Source organism: Scyliorhinus canicula, chromosome 18 (genome assembly GCF_902713615.1).
Source record: "Scyliorhinus canicula chromosome 18, sScyCan1.1, whole genome shotgun sequence".
Lineage (NCBI taxonomy): Eukaryota > Metazoa > Chordata > Chondrichthyes > Carcharhiniformes > Scyliorhinidae > Scyliorhinus > Scyliorhinus canicula.
In genome coordinates, this window is record NC_052163.1 from 16,483,703 (window position 1) to 16,503,640 (window position 19,938).

Genomic DNA, 19,938 nt, shown 5'->3' on the forward strand with positions numbered 1-19,938 from the left:
AAATTTTATGTAAAATAACATTTTTAAGAAAGGTTCGAACCTTTTTGCTAAAGCTGACGCTGATGAGGTTTGTGCTTGGATTACGAACTATAAGAGGTTGATTTAAGTTAAATCGGCAGTCTTCGTCCACTTTCACAATCCACTCGGCGTACACTTGCTCTGAGAATTTCTGAAGTAGTGATTTCATCTCCATGTATTTATTTGAAACAAGTTTGGCATCATCGTCTGATACATAACTGCTCCAAAGGAAAAGAAAATTAATGGAAAATGTGAATTTGGGAACACATATTGGTACACTTCACCCTTTTCAGTCTCATTTTAAATGCACGTACAAAGTTTGTGTTTTTTGGTAAAATCCAAGCGATGCCAAAACCTGGCTTATAAGAACATAAGAACATAAGAACTAGGAGCAGGAGTAGGCCATCTGGCCCCTCGAGCCTGCTCCGCCATTCAATTAGATCTTTTGTGGACTCAGCTCCACTTTCCGGCCCGAGCACCATAACCCTTAATCCCTTTATTCTTCAAAAAACTATCTATCTTTACCTTAAAAACATGTAATGAAGGAGCCTCAACTGCTTCACTGGGCAAGGAATTCCATAGATTCACAACCCTTTGGGTGAAGAAGTTCCTCCTAAACTCAGTCCTAAATCTACTTCCCCTTATTTTGAGGCTATGTCCCCTAGTTCTGCTGTCACCCGCCAGTGGAAACAACCTGCCCGCATCTATCCTATCTATTCCCTTCATAATTTTAAATGTTTCTATAAGATCCCCCCTCATCCTTCTAAATTCCAACGAGTACAGTCCCAGTCTACTTAACCTCTCCTCATAATCCAACCCCTTCAGCTCTGGGATTAACCTAGTGAATCTCCTCTGCACACCCTCCAGCGCCAGTACGTCCTTTCTCAAGTAAGGAGACCAAAACTGAACACAATACTCCAGGTGTGGCCGCACTAACACCTTATACAATTGCAACATAACCTCCCTAGTCTTAAACTCCATCCCTCTAGCAATGAAGGACAAAATTCCATTTGCCTTCTTAATCACCTGTTGCACTTGTAAACCAACCTTCTGTGACTCATGCACTAGCACACCCAAGTCTCTCTGAACAGCGGCATGCTTTAATATTTTATCGTTTAAATAATAATCCCGTTTGCTGTTATTTCTACCAAAATGGATAACCTCACATTTGTCAACATTGTATTCCATCTGCCAGACCCTAGCCCATTCACTTAACCTATCCAAATCCCTCTGCAGACTTCCAGTATCCTCTGCACTTTTCGCTTTACCACTCATCTTAGTGTCATCTGCAAACTTGGACACATTGCCCTTGGTCCCCAACTCCAAATCATCTATGTAAATTGTGAACAATTGTGGGCCCAACACGGATCCCTGAGGGACACCACTAGCTACTGATTGCCAACCAGAGAAACACCCATTTATCCCAACTCTTTGCTTTCTATTAATTAACCAATCCTCTATCCATGCTACTACTTTACCCTTAATTCCATGCATCTTTATCTTATGCAGCAACCTTTTGTGTGGCACCTTGTCAAAGGCTTTCTGGAAATCCAGATATACCACATCCATCGGCTCCCCGTTATCTACTGCCGTGGTAATATCCTCAAAAAATTCCACTAAATTAGTTAGGCATGACCTGCCCTTTACGAACCCATGCTGCGTCTGCCCAATGGGACAATTTCTATCCAGATGCCTCGCAATTTCTTCCTTGATGATAGATTCCAGCATCTTCCCTACTACCGAAGTTAAGCTCACTGGCCTATAATTTCCTGCTTTCTGCCTACCTCCTTTTTTAAACAGTGGTGTCACGTTTGCTAATTTCCAATCCACCGGGACCACCCCAGAGTCTAGTGAATTTCGGTAAATTATCACTAGTGCATCTGCAATTTCCCTAGCCATCTCTTTTAGCACTCTGGGATGCATTCCATCAGGGCCAGGAGACTTGTCTACCTTTAGCCCCATTAGCTTGCCCATCACTCCCTCCTTAGTGATAACAATCCTCTCAAGGTCCTCACCTGTCATAGCCTCATTTCTATCAGTCGCTGGCATGTTATTTGTGTCTTCCACTGTGAAGACCGACCCAAAAAACCTGTTCAGTTCCTCAGCCATTTCCTCATTTCCCATAATTAAAACTCCCTTCTCATCCTCTAAAGGACCAATATTTACCTTAGCCACTCTTTTTTGTCTTATATATTTGTAAAAACTTTTACTGTCTGTTTTTATATTCTGAGCAAGTTTACTCTCATACTCTATCTTACTCTTCTTTATAGCTTTTTTAGTAGCTTTCTGTTGCCCCCTAAAGATTTCCCAGTCCTCTAATCTCCCAGCAATCTTTGCCACTTTATATGCTTTTTCCTTCAATTTGATACTCTCCCTTATTTCCTTAGATATCCATGGTTGATTTTCCCTCTTTCTTCCGTCCTTCCTTTTTGTTGGTATAAACCTTTGCTGAGCACTGTGAAAAATCGCTTGGAAGGTTCTCCACTGTTCCTCAACTGTTCCACCATAAATTCTTAGCTCCCAGTTCTTCTCTCATCCCCTTGTAATCTCCTTTGTTTCAGTAAAGAATCAAACAGAAATACCTAGTGGAGTGAGGGCATTAAAAGTTAAATTTCTATTAATCTGGCATTTGTGAGCAGTGGTGCCGATTAATCTCTCCCTCCAGATGCTGCCAGACCTGCTGAGATTTTCCAGCATTTTTTCCTTCGTTTCAGATTCCAGCATGCGCAGTAATTTGCTTTTGTTCCTGAATATCTGAGGTGTTGGGTGTGGAAGTGGTACTGAGTCCAGAGTTGGAAACCCTAGCCCCTGCCTGTCTGCCACCGACCACACATAACACCAACTGACTGCCGAGACCTCTGGCCGTGCTAATAGAGCATTGGCAATCATGGTTAAGTGAGCACTTCACACAAACCAAGTGGATTGCAGTGGGTATGTCGGGCCTTGTGGCATGTGGGAGTATTTGCCAAGCATCCCAATCAGACCGTGTGCCTAGGCACTGCCTGAGCACTGCAGAAGACAACACCATAGACGCGGCAGCCAACCTCTGAACACCCAGGATGGGACACAGATCTGGAGACAGGTCCACAGCCAGATGGTGGGTGGGTGCAATGGGGAGGGGACGAGCGCCTGGTCCAGGTGAAGTTATGTGCGGGTGTCTGGGGTACAGGGTGGGATCCGTTAAGGGGAGCCCACTACGGCCAGGGGTGCTTGGGCTGGGCGTTCCGGGAGTGGGGGAGGGGCGAGATCATTGGGGGAATGGAGGGTCTCAGAGTAGGAGCCACTATTCTTTGTCAGTCTAACACTGTCTCCCAATTCTTCACAGATATTAAATGCTATGGACAGGCCCCAGTCGTTCTACTGGTAGGCCGGGCAGCCAGACACTGGAGCTGACAGGAGCAGCAGCGTCTGCAGAATCTCAAATGGGTGGCCACGTGCATGGACCTGCACCACAGCCTGAGGATCTGGCTGTCTATCAGGGAGAGACCTAGAGGGCAGCATGGAAAAGAATGGAGATGGCGTCCTGCGGAGGCACGAGCCTGAAGGCACTGGTAACGGCTTTGTTGCCGCTCCCTCCAACGAGGTACACCACGAGCCCGGTGGTGGCGGCCACCCTCAAAATTTGGGGGAAGTGGAGGCGACACAGGGGGGAAGTGGGGGGCTCGGTGGAGGCCCCGCTGCGGGGAAACCACCGGTTTGTCCCAGGGAACATGGATGGCGGGTTCCTGGGGTGGCACAGGGCGGGCATTAGGAAGTTGGGAGACCTGTTTATTGACGGGAGGTTCACGAGCCTTGGTGAACTGGAGGAGAAGTTTGAGCTCCCCCCGGGGAATATGTTCAGGTACCTTCAGGTCAAGGCGTTTGCTAGGCGACAGGTGGAGGGGCTCCCTTTGCTGCCCCCGCGGGGGTAAGGGATAGGGTGCTTTCGGGGGGGTGGGTCGGGGATGGGAAGGTGTCTGACATCTACCAGGTAATGCAGGAGGTGGGGGAGGCGTCGGTAGAGGAGCTGAAGGCTAAGTGGGAGGTGGAACTGGGAGAGCAGATTGAGGAGGGGACATGGGCGGACGCCCAGGAGAGGGTGAACTCCTCCTTTTCATGTGCGAGGCTTAGTCTCATCCAGTTCAAGGTGCTGCACCGGACCCACATGTCCGGATCTAGGATGAGTAGGTTCTTTGGGGGCGAAGACAGGTGTGTCAGGTGTTCGGGGAGTCCAGCGAACCATGCCCATATGTTCTGGGCATGCCCGGCACTGAAGGAGTTCTGGAAGGGGGTGGCGGGGACGGTGTCGAGCGTGGTGGGATCCAGGGTCAAGCCAGGCTGGGGACTCGCGATATTTGGGGTTGGGGTGGAGCCGGGAGTGCAGGAGGCGAAAGAGGCCAATGTCTTGGCCTTTGCGTCCCTAGTAGCCCGGCGGAGGATCTTGCTGCAGTGGAAAGATGCGAGACCTCCGAGTGTGGAGACCTGGATTAATGACATGGCGGGATTCATTAAGTTGGAGAGGGTCAAGTTCGCCCTGAGGGGGTCGGTACAAGGGTTCTTTAGGAGGTGGCAGCCTTTCCTCGACTTTCTGGCTTAACGATAAGGTACTAGGTCAGCAGCAGCAGCAACCCAGGGGGGAGGGGGGGAAAGGCGAGGGGGGGGTTTAGGGGGATAGTGTTTAAGTTAATTTGCTTATTGTTAATTTATTCTGTTGTTTATTGGGGTGGGGGGGGGTGGGGGGGTTTGTTATATGCGTTGTTACGGGTGCCGGGGGGTGTTTATTATTATTATTGTTATTGTTATTATTGTTTTGTTGATATATATTTTTCAAAAAATTCCAATAAAAATTATTTTTTTTTAAAAGGGAGCGACCTAGAGAGGAAGCCCCATGATGACCCAGGGTGTACAGGTGCCCCTGGTCCTTTGAACAAATGACAGACATGTCGCAGGAAGCTCTGCCTCAACAAGGAGATGGTGCAGCACTTGTGTTGTGTACTCGCGAACCACATGGTGGACAAGGACTCCCGCTCTCCGTGGCCGTCAAGGTCACTGCAGCCCTGAACTTTTAAACCTCGGATCATTCTAGACCTCGAGCGGGGAGCTGTGTGGCATCTCACATCCCACAGGTGCATCCGACAGATCATGGATGTCCTGTTTGCCCTGGCAGAGAATTATATAAACTTTGACATGCACCAAGCCCGCCAATTGCCCGTGCAGAAGGGTTCTCTGCCCTTCTGCTCAACGGGCCATCTGGGAGTGCCCTACGTTAACAGGAAGGTGTTCCACTCCCTAAATATACAGCTCTTGTGTGACCACCACATGAAGATTATGCACGTGTGTGCACGCTTCCCAGAGAGTATGCACAACATCTACATCCTGGAGCAGTCAGACATCCCCAGCCTCTTCAAGGATCACCCCAGGATGAAATGAAATGAAATGAAAATCGCTTATTGTCACAAGTAGGCTTCAAATTAAGTTACTGTGAAAAGCCCCTAGTCGCCACATTCCGCCGCCTGTCCGGGGATGTTGGTACGGGATGGGCGGACCTCTTGGGACCTGGCTAATGACACCAGCACAGAGGCCAGAGACCAAAGCAGAGACCTCCAGCCCATGAGGATCCGCCTCCTTGCCACCAGTGGGGTAAAGGCCAGGACATCTGCTCCACCCCCATTTCGGCACAACCGAAATCCCAAAAATGGCCCAAATGAGCAAAGCTCCAACCCAATGTTCAGGTTTGCAACATAATCTCAAAAAAGGACTTCCAGAAGTTCGCCGGCTTTCAGCATGACCAGAACATATGCGCATGATGTACCGTGGCCCCCAGACACTGATCACATCTATCACCAACCCCTTCAAAAAATTGACTCATTCTAGCTTTTGTAAGGTGTGCTCAGAACACCACGTTCAGCTGAATGAGACTCAGCGTTGCACAGGATGAGGTCGAGTTCACCCTCCTCAATACCTTACTCCAAACCTCCTCTCCTCAACGCCTCACTCCAAACTTCCTCCTCCAAGAGCGGACCCAGCTCCTTTGTCCACTTTGCCTTCACACCCTCAACAGAGCCCATCTCCTCCCCCATCATCCACTGGTATATACACGACGCGCTGGCCACCTCCGAACCAGAACAGGATAAGATCCTGTTGAGCAAGTCAGAAGGCTGCTTCATCGGAAAGACCCAGCTGCGCAACGGGAGATACCTGAATCCATCAGCATCTGTGAGTGCATATTTTTCTTTCAATTCCCCTAAACTAGCGAACCAAAAATAAGTCTCCTACTTTCTCGAAACCTTTATCCTTCCATTCCATAAATTTCACATCCATCCTAGTAGGTTCAAATAACTGATTCGCACAGGTAGGAGTCATCCTAGAAGTGGTCCTCAAGTTAAAATAATGGCGGAGTTGTCTCCAATTTTTTTAAATTTAGAATACCCAATTCATTTTTTCCAATTAAGGTCCAATTTAGTGTGGCCAATCCACCTACCCCGCACATATTTGGGTTTTGGGGGTGAAACCCATGCAAACACAGGGAGAATGTGCAAACTCTACACAGACAGTGACCCAGAGCCGGGATGAACCTGGGACCTCAGCGCCTTGAGCCAGCAGTGCTAACCACTGCGCTACCGTGCTGCCCTGTCTCCAAATTTTTTATGTGGCTACTATTATAAGTTAGATGAGTATTTCTTTGGTACCGTTGGTAACGGAGCTGATACCAGCGCTGCACGGCTTGCTTCCCTCACAGACTCTGCTTCCACCTGAACCCAAAGCTTTACCGAATCTCTAAAACAGTCTCACACCTTTTCAGCATTAACTGCCCAATATTAGTATTGAAAGTTTGGCTTGACGAAACCCCTAACATTCTCTTCCTCTGGAGCAACATCCTCCTGATCCTCGGGCTCTTACCTGCCCAAATAAACCCAGTCACCAGATGGTCAATCTCTCTGAAAAAAACCTTGTGGAAGAATATCAGAAGGCACTGGAATAAGAATAAAAATGTAAGATGTTCATTTGAACCAATTGCACTCAGCACACTTTTAGCACCAGAGTTGTATAATTCAACCTATGGAGTTTTCCGCAGTCCCTTGCTATCTGGACACCCAAATATCGAAAGTGACTTCCAGCTAGCCGGAACGGATCTCCTCCCCCCGACTTTATCAACATAGAACATAGAACATAGAACGATACAGCGCAGTACAGGCCCTTCGGCCCTCGATGTTGCACCGACATGGAAAAAATCTAAAGGCCATCTAACCTACACTATGCCCTTATCATCCATATGCTTATCCAATAAATTTTTAAATGCCCTCAATGTTGGCGTGTTCACTACTGTTGCAGGTAGGGCATTCCACGGCCTCACCACTCTTTGCGTAAAAAACCCACCTCTGACCTCTGTCCTATATCTATTACCCCTCAATTTAAGGCTATGTCCCCTCGTGCTAGCCACCTTCATCCGCGGGAGAAGGCTCTCGCTGTCCACCCTATCTAACCCTCTGATCATTTTGTATGCCTCTATTAAGTCACCTCTTAACCTTCTTCTCTCTAACGAAAACAACCTCAAGTCCATCAGCCTTCCTCATAAGATTTTCCCTCCATACCAGGCAACATCCTGGTAAATCTCCTCTGCACCCGTTCCAAAGCTTCTACGTCCTTCCTATAATGAGGCGACCAGAACTGTACGCAATACTCCAAATGCGGCCGTACTAGAGTTTTGTACAACTGCAACATGACCTCATGGCTCCGTAACTCAATCCCTCTACCATTAAAGGCCAACACACCATAGGCCTTCTTCACAACCCTATCAACCTGGGTGGCAACTTTCAGGGATCTATGTACATGGACACCGAGATCCCTCTGCTCATCCACACTACCAAGAATTTTACCATTAGCCAAATATTCCGCATTTCTGTTATTCTTTCCAAAGTGAATCACCTCACACTTCTCCACATTAAACTCCATTTGCCACCTCTCAGCCCAGCTCTGCAGCTTATCTATGTCCCTCTGTAACCTGCAACATCCTTCCGCACTGTCTACAACTCCACCGACTTTAGTGTCGTCTGTAAATTTACTCACCCATCCTTCCTGCGCCCTCCTCTAGTCATTTATAAAAAATGACAAACAGCAACGGCCCCAGAACAGATCCTTGTGGTACGCCACTCGTAACTGAACTCCATTCTGAACATTTCCCATCAACTACCACTCTCTGTCTTCTTTCAACTAGCCAATTTCTGATCCACATCTCTAAATCACCCTCATCCCCAGCCTCCGTATTTTCTGCAATAGACGACCGTGGGGAACCTTATCAAACGCTTTACTGAAATCCATATACACCACATCAACTGCTCTAACCCTCGTCTACCTGTTCAGTCACCTTCTCAAAGAACTCGATAAGGTTTGTGAGGCATGACCTACCCTTCGCAAACCATGCTGACTGTCCCTAATCATATTATTCCTATCTAGATGATTATAAATCGTATCTTTTAGAATCCTCTCAAAGACTTTACCCCACCACAGACGTTAGGCTCACCCGCCTATAGGTACCCAACCCAAAAAGTATTCATTTTTTCCTATATTTATCTTGTAACCAGAAAAGTCCCAAAACACTCAGGACTCCCATAATGTTATCTATTGGCTCCTCCGAATCCCTCACATGTAAAGTAAGTCGGCAGCATACAGCGAGATCCTGTTTCCACCCCACCTCGAACTATTCCCATTTAGAAAACAGTTTTATGTCTAGATTCCTCCTTCCAAAGTGCATAACCTCACACTTTTCCACATTGTATTTCATTTGCCACTTCGCTGCCACTCTCCTAGCCTGTCCAAATCCTTCCACAGCCCCTTGCTTCCTCAATACTATCTGTCCCTCTACAAATCTTTGTATCATCTGCAAACTTAACCAACAGTGCTTTCAGTTCCTTCTTCCAGATCATTAATGTATATTGTGAAAAGTTGCCGCCCCAGCACAGACCCCAGAGGCACAACACTAGTCACCGACTGCCATCCTGAAAAAGAGCCCTTTATCCCCACTCTCTGCCTTCTGCCAGTCAGCCAATCCTCTATCCATGCCATGTTCTTACCCTTAGCACCATTGCCTCGTAACTTATTTAACAGTCTGCTATGCGGCACCTTGTCAAAGGCCTTCTGGAAATCTAAATAAATCATGTTGATTGGTTCTTCTTTGTCTAACTTCCTTGTTACCTCCTCAAAGAACTCTAACAGATTTGTCAGACATGATCTCCCTTTGACAAAGCCATGCTGACTCAGTCCTATTTTACCATGCACTTCCAAGTACTTGTCGATCTCATCTTTAATAACAGACTCTAAACTCTTACCAATGACCGAAGTCAGGCTAACCGGACTATAATTTCCCGCCTTCTGCCTATCTCCCTTCTTTTTTTTGGAAATGTTTTTTATTGAGTTTTCATATTTTATATCCAACAAATTATTAGAAAATTACATGTATATTTACAGGCAAGCATCTTCATAATAACAACTGTGGCCACCCCCTTTAACCGCCATACATATTTTACATTCCCTAATATGGCCGAGGCACATGTTTATAGGCATTTATTTACAATTTGGTTTTGGGCCTTAACTTACCATCAGACTGTCGCTTGCGGCTTTGTCCTTCCTTTTTTTTGGAATAATTTTTATTCAAGTTTTCAACAACAAATTTTATCACAAGAGAAAAACAGTAACCCCTCCAATACAAAAACAATAAATTAACAAGAAAAAGAAATAAGCATAAAACCATGAGAACAAACCCCCATAACGAACCCGTAGCCCCCCCCCCCCCCCCCCCCCACCCCCCCCCCCCCCCGGCTACCTTCCCCCAATTCCCGTCCATTTTCCCCTGATTCTTGGCCACCCGGCTATTCTTCCTCTTGTTCGTTGGCCACAAACAGGTCCCGGAACAATTGCATGAATGGCTCCCACGATCTGTGGAAGCCGTCGTCTGACCCTCGGATGGCAAATTTGATTTTCTCCATTTGGAGAGATTCCGAGAGGTCGGACAGCCAGTCTGCAGCTCTGGGTGGTGCTGCTGACCGCCAGCCAAACAGGATTCTACGGCGGGCGATCAGGGAGGCAAAGGCAAGGGCGTCCGCCCTCCTCCCCAGGAATAGATCTGGCTGGTCTGAAACCCCGAAGACCGCCATTATCGGGCATGGCTCCACCCTCACCCCCACCACTTTGGACATATAGAGAAATACAGCACAGAACAGGCCCTTCGGCCCACGATGTTGCGCCGAACTTTTGTCCTAGGTTAATCATAGAATTTTGGACAATTTGTCATGGCCAATCCACCCAACCTGCACATCTTTGGACTGTGGGAGGAAACCGGAGTACCCGGAGGAAACCCACGCAGTCACGGGGAGGATGTGCAGACGTCCACACAGACAGTGACCCAAGTCGAAATCGAACTTGGGACCCTGGAGCTGTGAAGCAATTGTGCTATCCACAATGCTACCGTGCTGCCTTAAGAAGTTAACCTACACTCCTTATTCTACCCTAATCCAAGTACCTATCCAATAGCCGTTTGAAGGTCCACAAATTTTCCGACTCAACTACTACCACAGGCAGTGCATTCCATGCCCCCACTACTCTCTGGGTAAAGAACCTACCTCTGACATCCCCTCTATATCTTCCACCATTTATCTTAAATTTATGTCCCCTTGTAATGGTGTGTTCCACCCGGGGAAAAAGTCTCTGACTGTCTACTCTATCTATTCCCCTGATCATCTTATAAACCTCTATCAAGTCGCCCCTCATCCTTCTCCGTTCTAATGAGAAAAGGGCCTAACACCCTCAATCTTTCCTCGTATGACCTACCTCTCCATTCCAGGCAACATCCTGGTAATCTCCTTGCACCTTTTCCAAAGCTTCCACATCCTTCCTAAAATGAGGTGACCAGAACTGCACACAGTACTCCAAATGTGGCCTGACCAAGGTTTTTGTACAGCTGCAATCATCACCTCACGGCTCTTAAATTCAATCCCTCTGCTAATGAACGCTAGCACACCATAGGCCTTCTTCACAGCTCTATCCACTTGAGTGGCAACTTTCAAAGAACAATGAACATAGACCCCAAGATCTCTCTGCTCCTCCACATTGCCAAGAACCCTACCATTAACCCTGTATTCCCGCATTCAGATTTGTCCTTCCAAAATGGACAACCTCACACTTGTCAGGGTTAAACTCCATCTGCCACTTCTCAGCCCAGCTCTGCATTCTATCTATGTCTCTTGAAGCCGACAACAGCCCTCCTCACTATCCACACTCACCATCTTCGTATCATCTGCAAATTTACTGACCCACCCTTCAACTCCCTCATCCAAGTCGTTAATGAAAATCACAAACAGCAGAGGACCCAGAACTGATCCCTGCGGTACGCCACTGATAACTGGGCTCCAGGCTGAATATTTGCCATCCACCACAACTCTCTGTCTTCTATCGGTTAGCCAGTTTGTTATCCAACTGGCCAAATTTCCCACTATCCCATGCCTCCTACTTTCTGCATAAGCCTAACCATGGGAACCTTATCAAATGCCTTACTAAAATCCATGTACACTACATCCACTGCTTTACCTTCATCCACATGCTTGGTCACCTCCTCAAAGAATTCCAATAAGACTTGTAAGGCAAGACCTACCCCTCACAAATCCGTGCTGACTATCCCTAATCAGCAATGCCTTTCCAGATGCTCAGAAATCCTATCCTCAGTACCCTTTCCATTACTTTGCCTACCACCGAAGTAAGACTAACTGGCCTGTAATTCCCAGGGTTATCCCTATTCCCTTTTTTGAACAGGGGCACGACATTCGCCACTCTCCAATCCTCTGGTACCACCCCTGTTGACAGCGAGGACGAAAAGATCATCGCCAACGGCTCTGCAATTTCATTTTCTTGCTTCCCAGAGAATCCTTGGATATATCCCGTCAGGCCCGGGGGACTTGTCTATCCTCAAGTTTTTCAAAACGCGCAACACATCTTCCTTCCTGACAAGTATCTTCTCAAGCTTATCAAGTCTGCTTCACGCTGTCCTCTCCAACAATATGGCCCCTCTCATTTGTAAATACTGAAGAAAAATACTTGTTCAAGACCTCTCCTATCTCTTCAGACTCAGTACACAATCTCCCGCTACTGTCCTTAATCGGACCTACTCTCACTCTAGTCATTCTCATATTTCTCACGTATGTGTAAAGGCCTTGGGGTTTTCCTTGATCCTACCCGCCAAAGATTTTTCATGCCCTCTCTTAGCTCTCCTAATCCCTTTCTTCAGTTCCCTCCTGGCTATCTTGTATCCCTCCAGCGCCCTGTCTGAACCTTGTTTCTTCAGCCTTACATAAGTCTCCTTCTTCCTCTTAACAAGACATTCACCTCTCTTGTCAACCATGGTTCCCTCACTCGACCATCTCTTCCCTGCCTGACAGGGACATACATATCAAAGACACGCAGTACCTGATCCTTGAACAAGTTCCACATTTCACTTGTGTCCGTCCTGACAGCCTATGTTCCCAACTTCTGCACTTCAATTCTTGTCTGACAGCATTGTATTTACCCTTCCCCCAATTATAAACCTTGCCCTGTTGCTCGCACCTATCCCTCTCCATTACTAAAGTGAAAGTCACAGAATTGTGGTCACTACCTCCAAAATGCTCCCCCACTAACAAATCTATCACCTGCCCTGGTTCATTACCAAGTACTAAATCCAATATGCCTCCCCTCTGGTCGGACAATCTACATACTGTGTTAGAAAAGCTTCCTGGACACACTGCACAAACACTACCCCATCCAAACTATTTGATCTAAAGAGTTTCCACTCAATGTTTGGGAAGTTGAAGTCGCCCATGACTACTACCCTGTGACTTCTGCACCTTTCCAGAATCTGTTTCCCAATCTGTTCCTCCACATCTCTGCTGCTATTGGGGGCCTATAGAACACTCCCAACAAGGTGACTGCTCCTTTCCTATTCTAACTTCAACCCATATTACCTCAGTAGGCAGATCCCCCTCGAGACTGCCTTTCTGCAGCTGTTATACTATCTCTAATTAACAATGCCACCCCCCCACCCTCTTTTACCATCCTCCCTAATCTTGTTGAAACATCTATAACCAGGGACCTCCACAACCATTTCTGCCCCTCTTCTATCCAAGTTTCCGTGATGGGCCACACATCGTAGTCCCAAGTACCGATCCATGCATTAAGTTCACCCACCTTATTCCTGATGCTTCTTGCATTAAAGTATACACACTTCAACCCATCTCCTTGCCTGCAAGTACTCTCCTTTGTCATTGTTACCTTCCCCACTGCATCACTACGTGCTTTGGCGTCCTGACTATCGTCTACCTTAGTTGCTGGACTACAGATCCGGTTCCCATTCCCCTGCCAAATTAGTTTAAAACCCTCCCGAAGAGTACTAGAAAACCTCCCCCCCAGGATATTGGTGCCCCTCTGGTTCAGATGCAACCCGTCCTGCTTGTACAGGTCCCACCTTCCCCAGAATGCGCTCCAATTATCCAAATACCTGAAGCCCTCCCTCCTACACCATTCCTGCAGCCACGTGTTCAAACTGCACTCTCTCCCTATTCCTAGCCTCGCTATCACGTGGCACCGGCAACAAACCAGAGATGACAACTCTGTCTGTCCTGGCCCTTAACTTCCAGCCTAACTCCTAAACTTGTTTATTACCTCCACACCCTTTTTCCTACCTACATCATTGGTACCAATGTGCACCCACGACTTCTGGCTGCTCACCCTCCCCCTTCAGGATCCTGAAGACACGATCAGAGAACATCCCTGGCCCTGGCACCCGGGAGGCAACATACCTTTCGGGAGTCTCGCTCGCGACCACAGAATCTCCTATCTATTCCCCTAACCATTGAATCTCCTATTACTATTGCTTTTCTATGCTCCCCCCTTCCCTTCTGAGCCCCAGAGCCAGGACTCAGTGCCAGAGACCTGGCCGCTGGGGCCTTCCCCCGGTAGGTCATCCCCCCCAACAGCATCCAAAACGGTATACTTGTTTTGAAGGGGAATGGCCACGAGGGATCCCTGCACTGTCTGCCTGTTAGTTTTCTTTCCCCTGACTGTAACCCAGCTACTCTTGTCCAGTACCTTGGTGTGGCTACCTCCCTGTAACTCTTCTCTATGACCCCCTCTGCCCTCCCGGATGATCCGAAGTTCATCCAGCTCCAGCTCCAGTACCTTAACACGGTCTCTGAGGAGCTGGAGTTGGGTGCACTTCCCGCAGGTATAGTCAGCGGGGACACCAGTGGTATCCCTCACCACCCACATCCTACAGGAGGAGCATGCAACTGCCCTAGCCTCCATCCCCTCTTACTTTACAGAATTAGCTGCCCTGTGGACCAACTGGACCTCCGCCCTCCGACTCTGCTCCAGTCAGCTGTACTCTAAACTCCTGGTTCCCATTCACGCTCTTTGATAAATATAGGAAATTAAATGAAAGGAGTACCTTACTCCCATCCTCAACCTAACTCCCTCAGTCACCAAACTCTCACTGTAGCACTCAAATGCCACAAGCTCAGCACTCAGTGCAAACAAAGTCTGCACTGTATCTAGCCCCCTATTTATACTGTGACTCTAGCTTCTAAAAACTGGCCTAATGCAATTAACTAATTAACAAGCTCCAGCTGCAAGTAAGTCCAAGTAGAACCTTGTTTAAAAGCTGATTCAAAATTCACCTTCTTATAGACCAAACAGCAACTTTTAAGTTAATTACTAAATAAAAGAAATACTAGACTTTAAATAAACCCTTATACTCCCTCAGTCACCAAACTCTCACTGCAGCACTCAAATGCACAAGCTCAGCACTCATAGCCTCGAAGAAGGCTGTCCAGTACTCCACAAGTCTGGGGCAAGACCAGAACATGTGGGGCGTGGTTGGCCGGGCCTCTTTGGCACTGTTCACATCTGTCCTCCACCTCCGGGAAAAACCTACTCATACGGTTTTCTTGTAAGTGGACTCTATGTACCACTTTTAGCTGCGTCAGGCTGAGCCTTGCGCATTTAGAGGTGGAGTTGACCCTATGCAGTGCTTCGCTCCAGAGTCCCCACCCTATCTCAATCCCCAGGTCATCCTCCCATTTCTTTCTTGTTACGTCCAGTACGGTGTCGGCCCTTTCTACCAGTCGGTCATACATGTCGTTACAGTTCCCTTATCTAGGATAATTGCGTCCAGTAGGTCTTCCAGTAGTGTCTGTCGTGGCGGTTGTGGGTACGTCCTTGTCTCCTTTCATAAGAAGTTTTTGAGCTGCAGATACCGTAGCTCGTTCCCCCTGGCTAGCCAAAATCTCTCTGTCAGTTCGTCCAGTGTTGCGATCCTGCCGTCCGTGTATAGGTCCCTGACTGTCAGTGTCCCTCCGTCCTGCCTCCACATTTTGAAGGTGGCGTCAGTCAGTGCTGGTGTGAACTATGGTTGTTGCAGATGGGAGCCTTGTCCGACATTTTGGTCAGGCCAAAATTGACTGCCGCAGTTGGTTCCAGGATTGGAGGGTGGCTGTCACCACTGGGCTGCTGGAGTGTTTTTGGGTGGGGATGGGAGTGCTGCCATGGCGACGGCCCGGAGGGAGGTCCCCATGCAGGAGGCCTCCTCCGCATGCACCCACTCAGCCTCTGGCTCCTGGATCCATCCCCTTACTCGCTCGGCTGTTGCCAGCCCAGTGGTAGAATTGTAGGTTTGGGAGAGCTAGCCCCCCCCGGATTTTGTTTTTGTAGGACCTTCTTTGGATGCTAGCATTTTTACCCCCCCCCCCCCCCCCGCCCCCCCCCCATACAAACGCCATGATTAGTTTGTCCAGCGCTTGAAAAAGGCCTTGGGGATGTAGATCGGAATAGATCTAAACAGGAAGAGGAACCTGGGCAGTACGTTCATTTTGATTGTCTGGACTCTCCCCGCGAGGGAGAGTGGGAGTGTGTTCTATCTTTGATGGTCCTTTTTACTTCCTCCATCAGACTGGTGAGGTTCCATTTGTGGATCCCTTCCAGTCATGGGCTATTTGGATCCCCAGGTAGCGGAATTTGTGTCGGGCTTGTTTGAACGGCAGCCCTTTAGTGCTGCCCCACCCCCTTGCGGATGTACTGGGAAGATCACGCTTTTGCTCATGTTGAGTTGTTAGCCCGAGAAGGCTCCAAACTCCTGTCAGGAGCGCAATTATTCCGTCCATGCTGCTCTGTGGTTCCGAGATGTAGAGGAGCAGGTCATCTGCATAGAGTGAGACTCTGTGCTCTCTGCCTCCCCTTCGGATCCCCCTCACAATTTTTGCTGCCCTGAGCGCGATTGCTAGCGGTTCGATTGCTAGTGCAAACAGCAGCGGGGACAGTGGGCATCCTTGTCTGGTGCCCCTGTGCAGCTGGAAGTATTGGAGTTGGTATTGTTGGTCCGTACGCTCGCCATGGTAGCGTTGTATAGGAGCTTTACCCAAGCGGTGGACCCTGTTCCAAGCCCGAACCGCTCCAGTATCTCTATGAGGTATTTCCATTCGACACTGTCGAAGGCCTTTTCTGCGTCCAGGGAGACGATCACCTCTTGTGTTCTCTCCCGGAGGGCGTCATTATCATGTTCAGCAGGCGCCTGATGTTCGAGGTAAGCTGTCTACCTTTGACGAAGCCCGTCTGGTCCTCTGCGACCACTTCGGATACAACAGTCTTCTAGCCTTTTGGATAGGATTTGGCCAGTATTTTGGCGTCTGCGTTCATCAGAGAGATGGGTCTGTATGACCCACATTCCGTTGGGTCTTTGTCTTTCTTAGGTATCAGCGAGATTGAAGGCCTGTGCTAGCATGGGTGGCAGTGTGCCCCTAGCTAGCGAGTCTGTGAACATCTGCCGCAGGTGCGGTGCCAGCGCTGTCACAAATTTTTGTAGAAGTCCGCCGGGAATCCGTCCGGATCCCCGGCGCCTTCCCCGTCTGCATGGAGCTAATGCTGTCCATGATCTCTCCAGTGCTAGTGGTGCTTCCCAGGTCCCATTGTCTGGCCCTCTCCCACGACTGGTATGGTCCAGTCCATCAAGGAACCGGTTCATCCCAGCCTTCCCCGTTGGGGGCTCTGAGGTGTACAGCTCTTGGTAGAAGGCCTTGAAGGTTTTGTTAATCCTCTCTGGTTCTGTTTCCAACGTGCCTCCAGTACCCCTGATTGCGCAATTTCTCTGGTGGCTGCCTGCTTTCCTTCTCAGCTGGTGTGCCAACAAGGCGGCTGGCTTTGTCTCCGTGTTCGTACAGGGTCCCCGCGCACGCTGGCGGAGTTGGTGCACTGCTTTCCCTGGTGGAGAGCAGGTCAAAGTTCCTTGTAGTTCTTTCCTTTCCGCCAGGAGCTCTACGGTCGGGGCCTTGGAGTATTTACGGTCTATCTCCAGTATGGAGTCGACCAGCTTCTGCCTAGCCACCCTTTCCTCCCTATCTCTTTGCGCTTGAAGGCAATGATTTCCCCTCTTAGTACGGCCTTAAGCGCTTCCCAGAATGTGGAGGGTGAGACCTCCCCGTTTTGGTTGTTCTCCGTGTACTCTGCTATGGCCCGCGCTATCCTTTCGCTGAAGGCCATGTCAGCTAGTAAGGCACCGTCCAACCTCCATGTGGGGCGCTGGGCCCTTCCCGTCTCTAGCCGCACGTCCATGTCGTGTGGAGCGTGGCTGATATCACATTACGGAGTATTCCACTTTGTCTATTCCTGGAAGCACCGTTTTCCCCACCACAAAGAAGTCAATTCTGGTGTACACGTTGTGTACTGGGGAGAAGAAGGAGAATTCTTTCTCCCCCGGGTGGGCGAACCTCCAGGGGTCCACTGCTCCCATCTGCTCCATAAAGTGACTTGAGTTTCCCTTGCCATGCTTGAGGTTTTTCCCGTTTGGGGTTTGATCTGTCCGTCTTTGGATCCTGTACACAGTTGAAGTCCCCCCCCCCATATTAGTCGATGCGTCGCTATGTCCGGGATTTCTGGCCATGGTCTTTTTGATGAAACTTGTGTCGTCCCAGTTTGGGCGCGTACACTTGACTAGACCTAACCGGTGCCCCATCCAGGGCCCCGCTGACCATGAGATACTGCCCCCCTGGGTCTGTAACCGTCTTTGTCTATCTCCCTTCTTAAACAGTGGTGTTACATTAGCCACTTTCCAGTCCTCTGGGACCCTTCCTGCCTCCAGTGATTCCTGAAAAATCACCACCAATGCCTCCACAGTTTCCTCAGCTATCTCTTTTCGGACCCTGGTGTAGTCCATCTGGTCCAGGTGACTTATCCACCTTCAGACCTTTCAGTTTTCCCAGAACCTTCTCCTTAGTGATGGCCACTGCACTCACCTTTGTCCCCTGATTTTCCTGGCGCTCTGGCATCCCGCTGATGTCTTCCACTTTGAAGACTGATGCAAAGTAACTATTCAGTTCGTCTGCCATTCTTTGTTTCCTATTATTACTTCTCCAGCCACGTTTTCCAGTGGTCCAATGTCTATTTTTGCCTCTCTCTTACCTTTTATATATTGAAAGAAACTCTTCCTAGCTTTTATATTACTCGCTGACTTGCACTCATATTTCATGTTATCTTTCCTTATTGCTTTTTCAGTTGTCCTCTGCTCACTTTTAAATGATTCCCAATCCTCTGGGTTCCCACTAATCCTTGCCACTTCATATGCTTTTTCTTTTGCTTTTATGTTGTCCTTGACTACCCTCAGCAACCATGGATGCCTTGTCCTGCCCTTAACATGTTTCCTCCTCCTTGGGATAAATTTCTACTGTGCCTCCTGAATAATCCCCAAAAACTCCTGCCATTGCCAAGACTAACTGTCTTCCCTGTCACTCTCGTTTTTCAATCAACTCTGGCCAGCTCCTCCATCATGTCTTTGTAATTACCCTTATTTAATTGTAATACCATTACATCTGACTCCAGCTTCTCCCTCTCAAACTGCATGGTAAATTCTATCATATTGTGGTCACTGCTGCCTAAGAGTCCGTTCACCTTAAGATCCCTAATCAAGTCTGCCCCATTACACATCACCAAATCCAGAATTTCCTGTTCCCTAGTGGGCTCTACCACAAGCTGCTCCAAGAAAAACTCTTAAACATTCCACAAATTCCTTTTCTTGGAATCCACTACCACCTGATTTTCCCAGTCCACGTGCATATTGAAGTCGCACATTATTATTGTGATATTGCCTTTTTAACATGCTTTCTCTATATCCTGATTTATTTTCTGCCCACATAGAACATAGAACATAGAACAGTACAGCACAGAACAGGCCCTTCGGCCCTCAATGTTGTGCCGAGCCATGATCACCCTACTCAAACCACGTATCCACCCTATACCCGTAACCCAACAACCCCCCCCTTAACCTTACTTTTATTAGGACACTACGGGCAATTTATCATGGCCAATCCACCTAACCCGCACATCTTTGGACTGTGGGAGGAAACCGGAGCACCCGGAGGAAACCCACGCACACAGGGGGAGGACGTGCAGACTCCACACAGACAGTGACCCAGCCGGGAATCGAACCTGGACCCTGGAGCTGTGAAGCATTTATGCTAACCACCATGCTACCCTGCTGCCCCGACATCCTGACTACTGCTAGGGGGTCTGTACATAACTCCTATCAGGGTCTTTTTTGCCTTTGCGATTCCTCAACTCTACCCACAGAGAATCTATGCCTTCTGATTCTATGTCACTCCTTGCGATCGATTTGACTTCATTCCTTACTAACAATGCAACCCCGCTCCCTTTGCCCATCTGCCTGTCCTTTCGATAGGACATATATCCTTGTATATTTAGATCCCAGCCCTGATCTCCTTGCAGCCACATCTCTGTGATGCCCACAAACTGTCCACAATTGCTTTAACTATCGATTCTCAGACTCTACAGAAATGGCATCAAACTTTTGATTTACCTCTGTAGTCTGCTTACTGCAGCTGTCTCTTTCACTCACAACACTTTGTCTGCTTTTCCCTT

The 19,938-nt window shown here is 48.4% G+C and overlaps 1 protein-coding gene across 1 annotated transcript in view; it reads right to left on the reverse strand.

The window, feature by feature from the left end:
- The window catches only part of LOC119953684 (dynein heavy chain 17, axonemal-like), an 821,504-nt gene that overhangs the window by 651,427 nt on the left and 150,139 nt on the right, over positions 1 to 19,938 (reverse strand). The window contains 2 exon segments of the mRNA XM_038778213.1: positions 41 to 236; positions 10,936 to 10,951. Of these exon segments, the coding sequence (XP_038634141.1) occupies positions 41 to 236; positions 10,936 to 10,951 (212 nt within the window).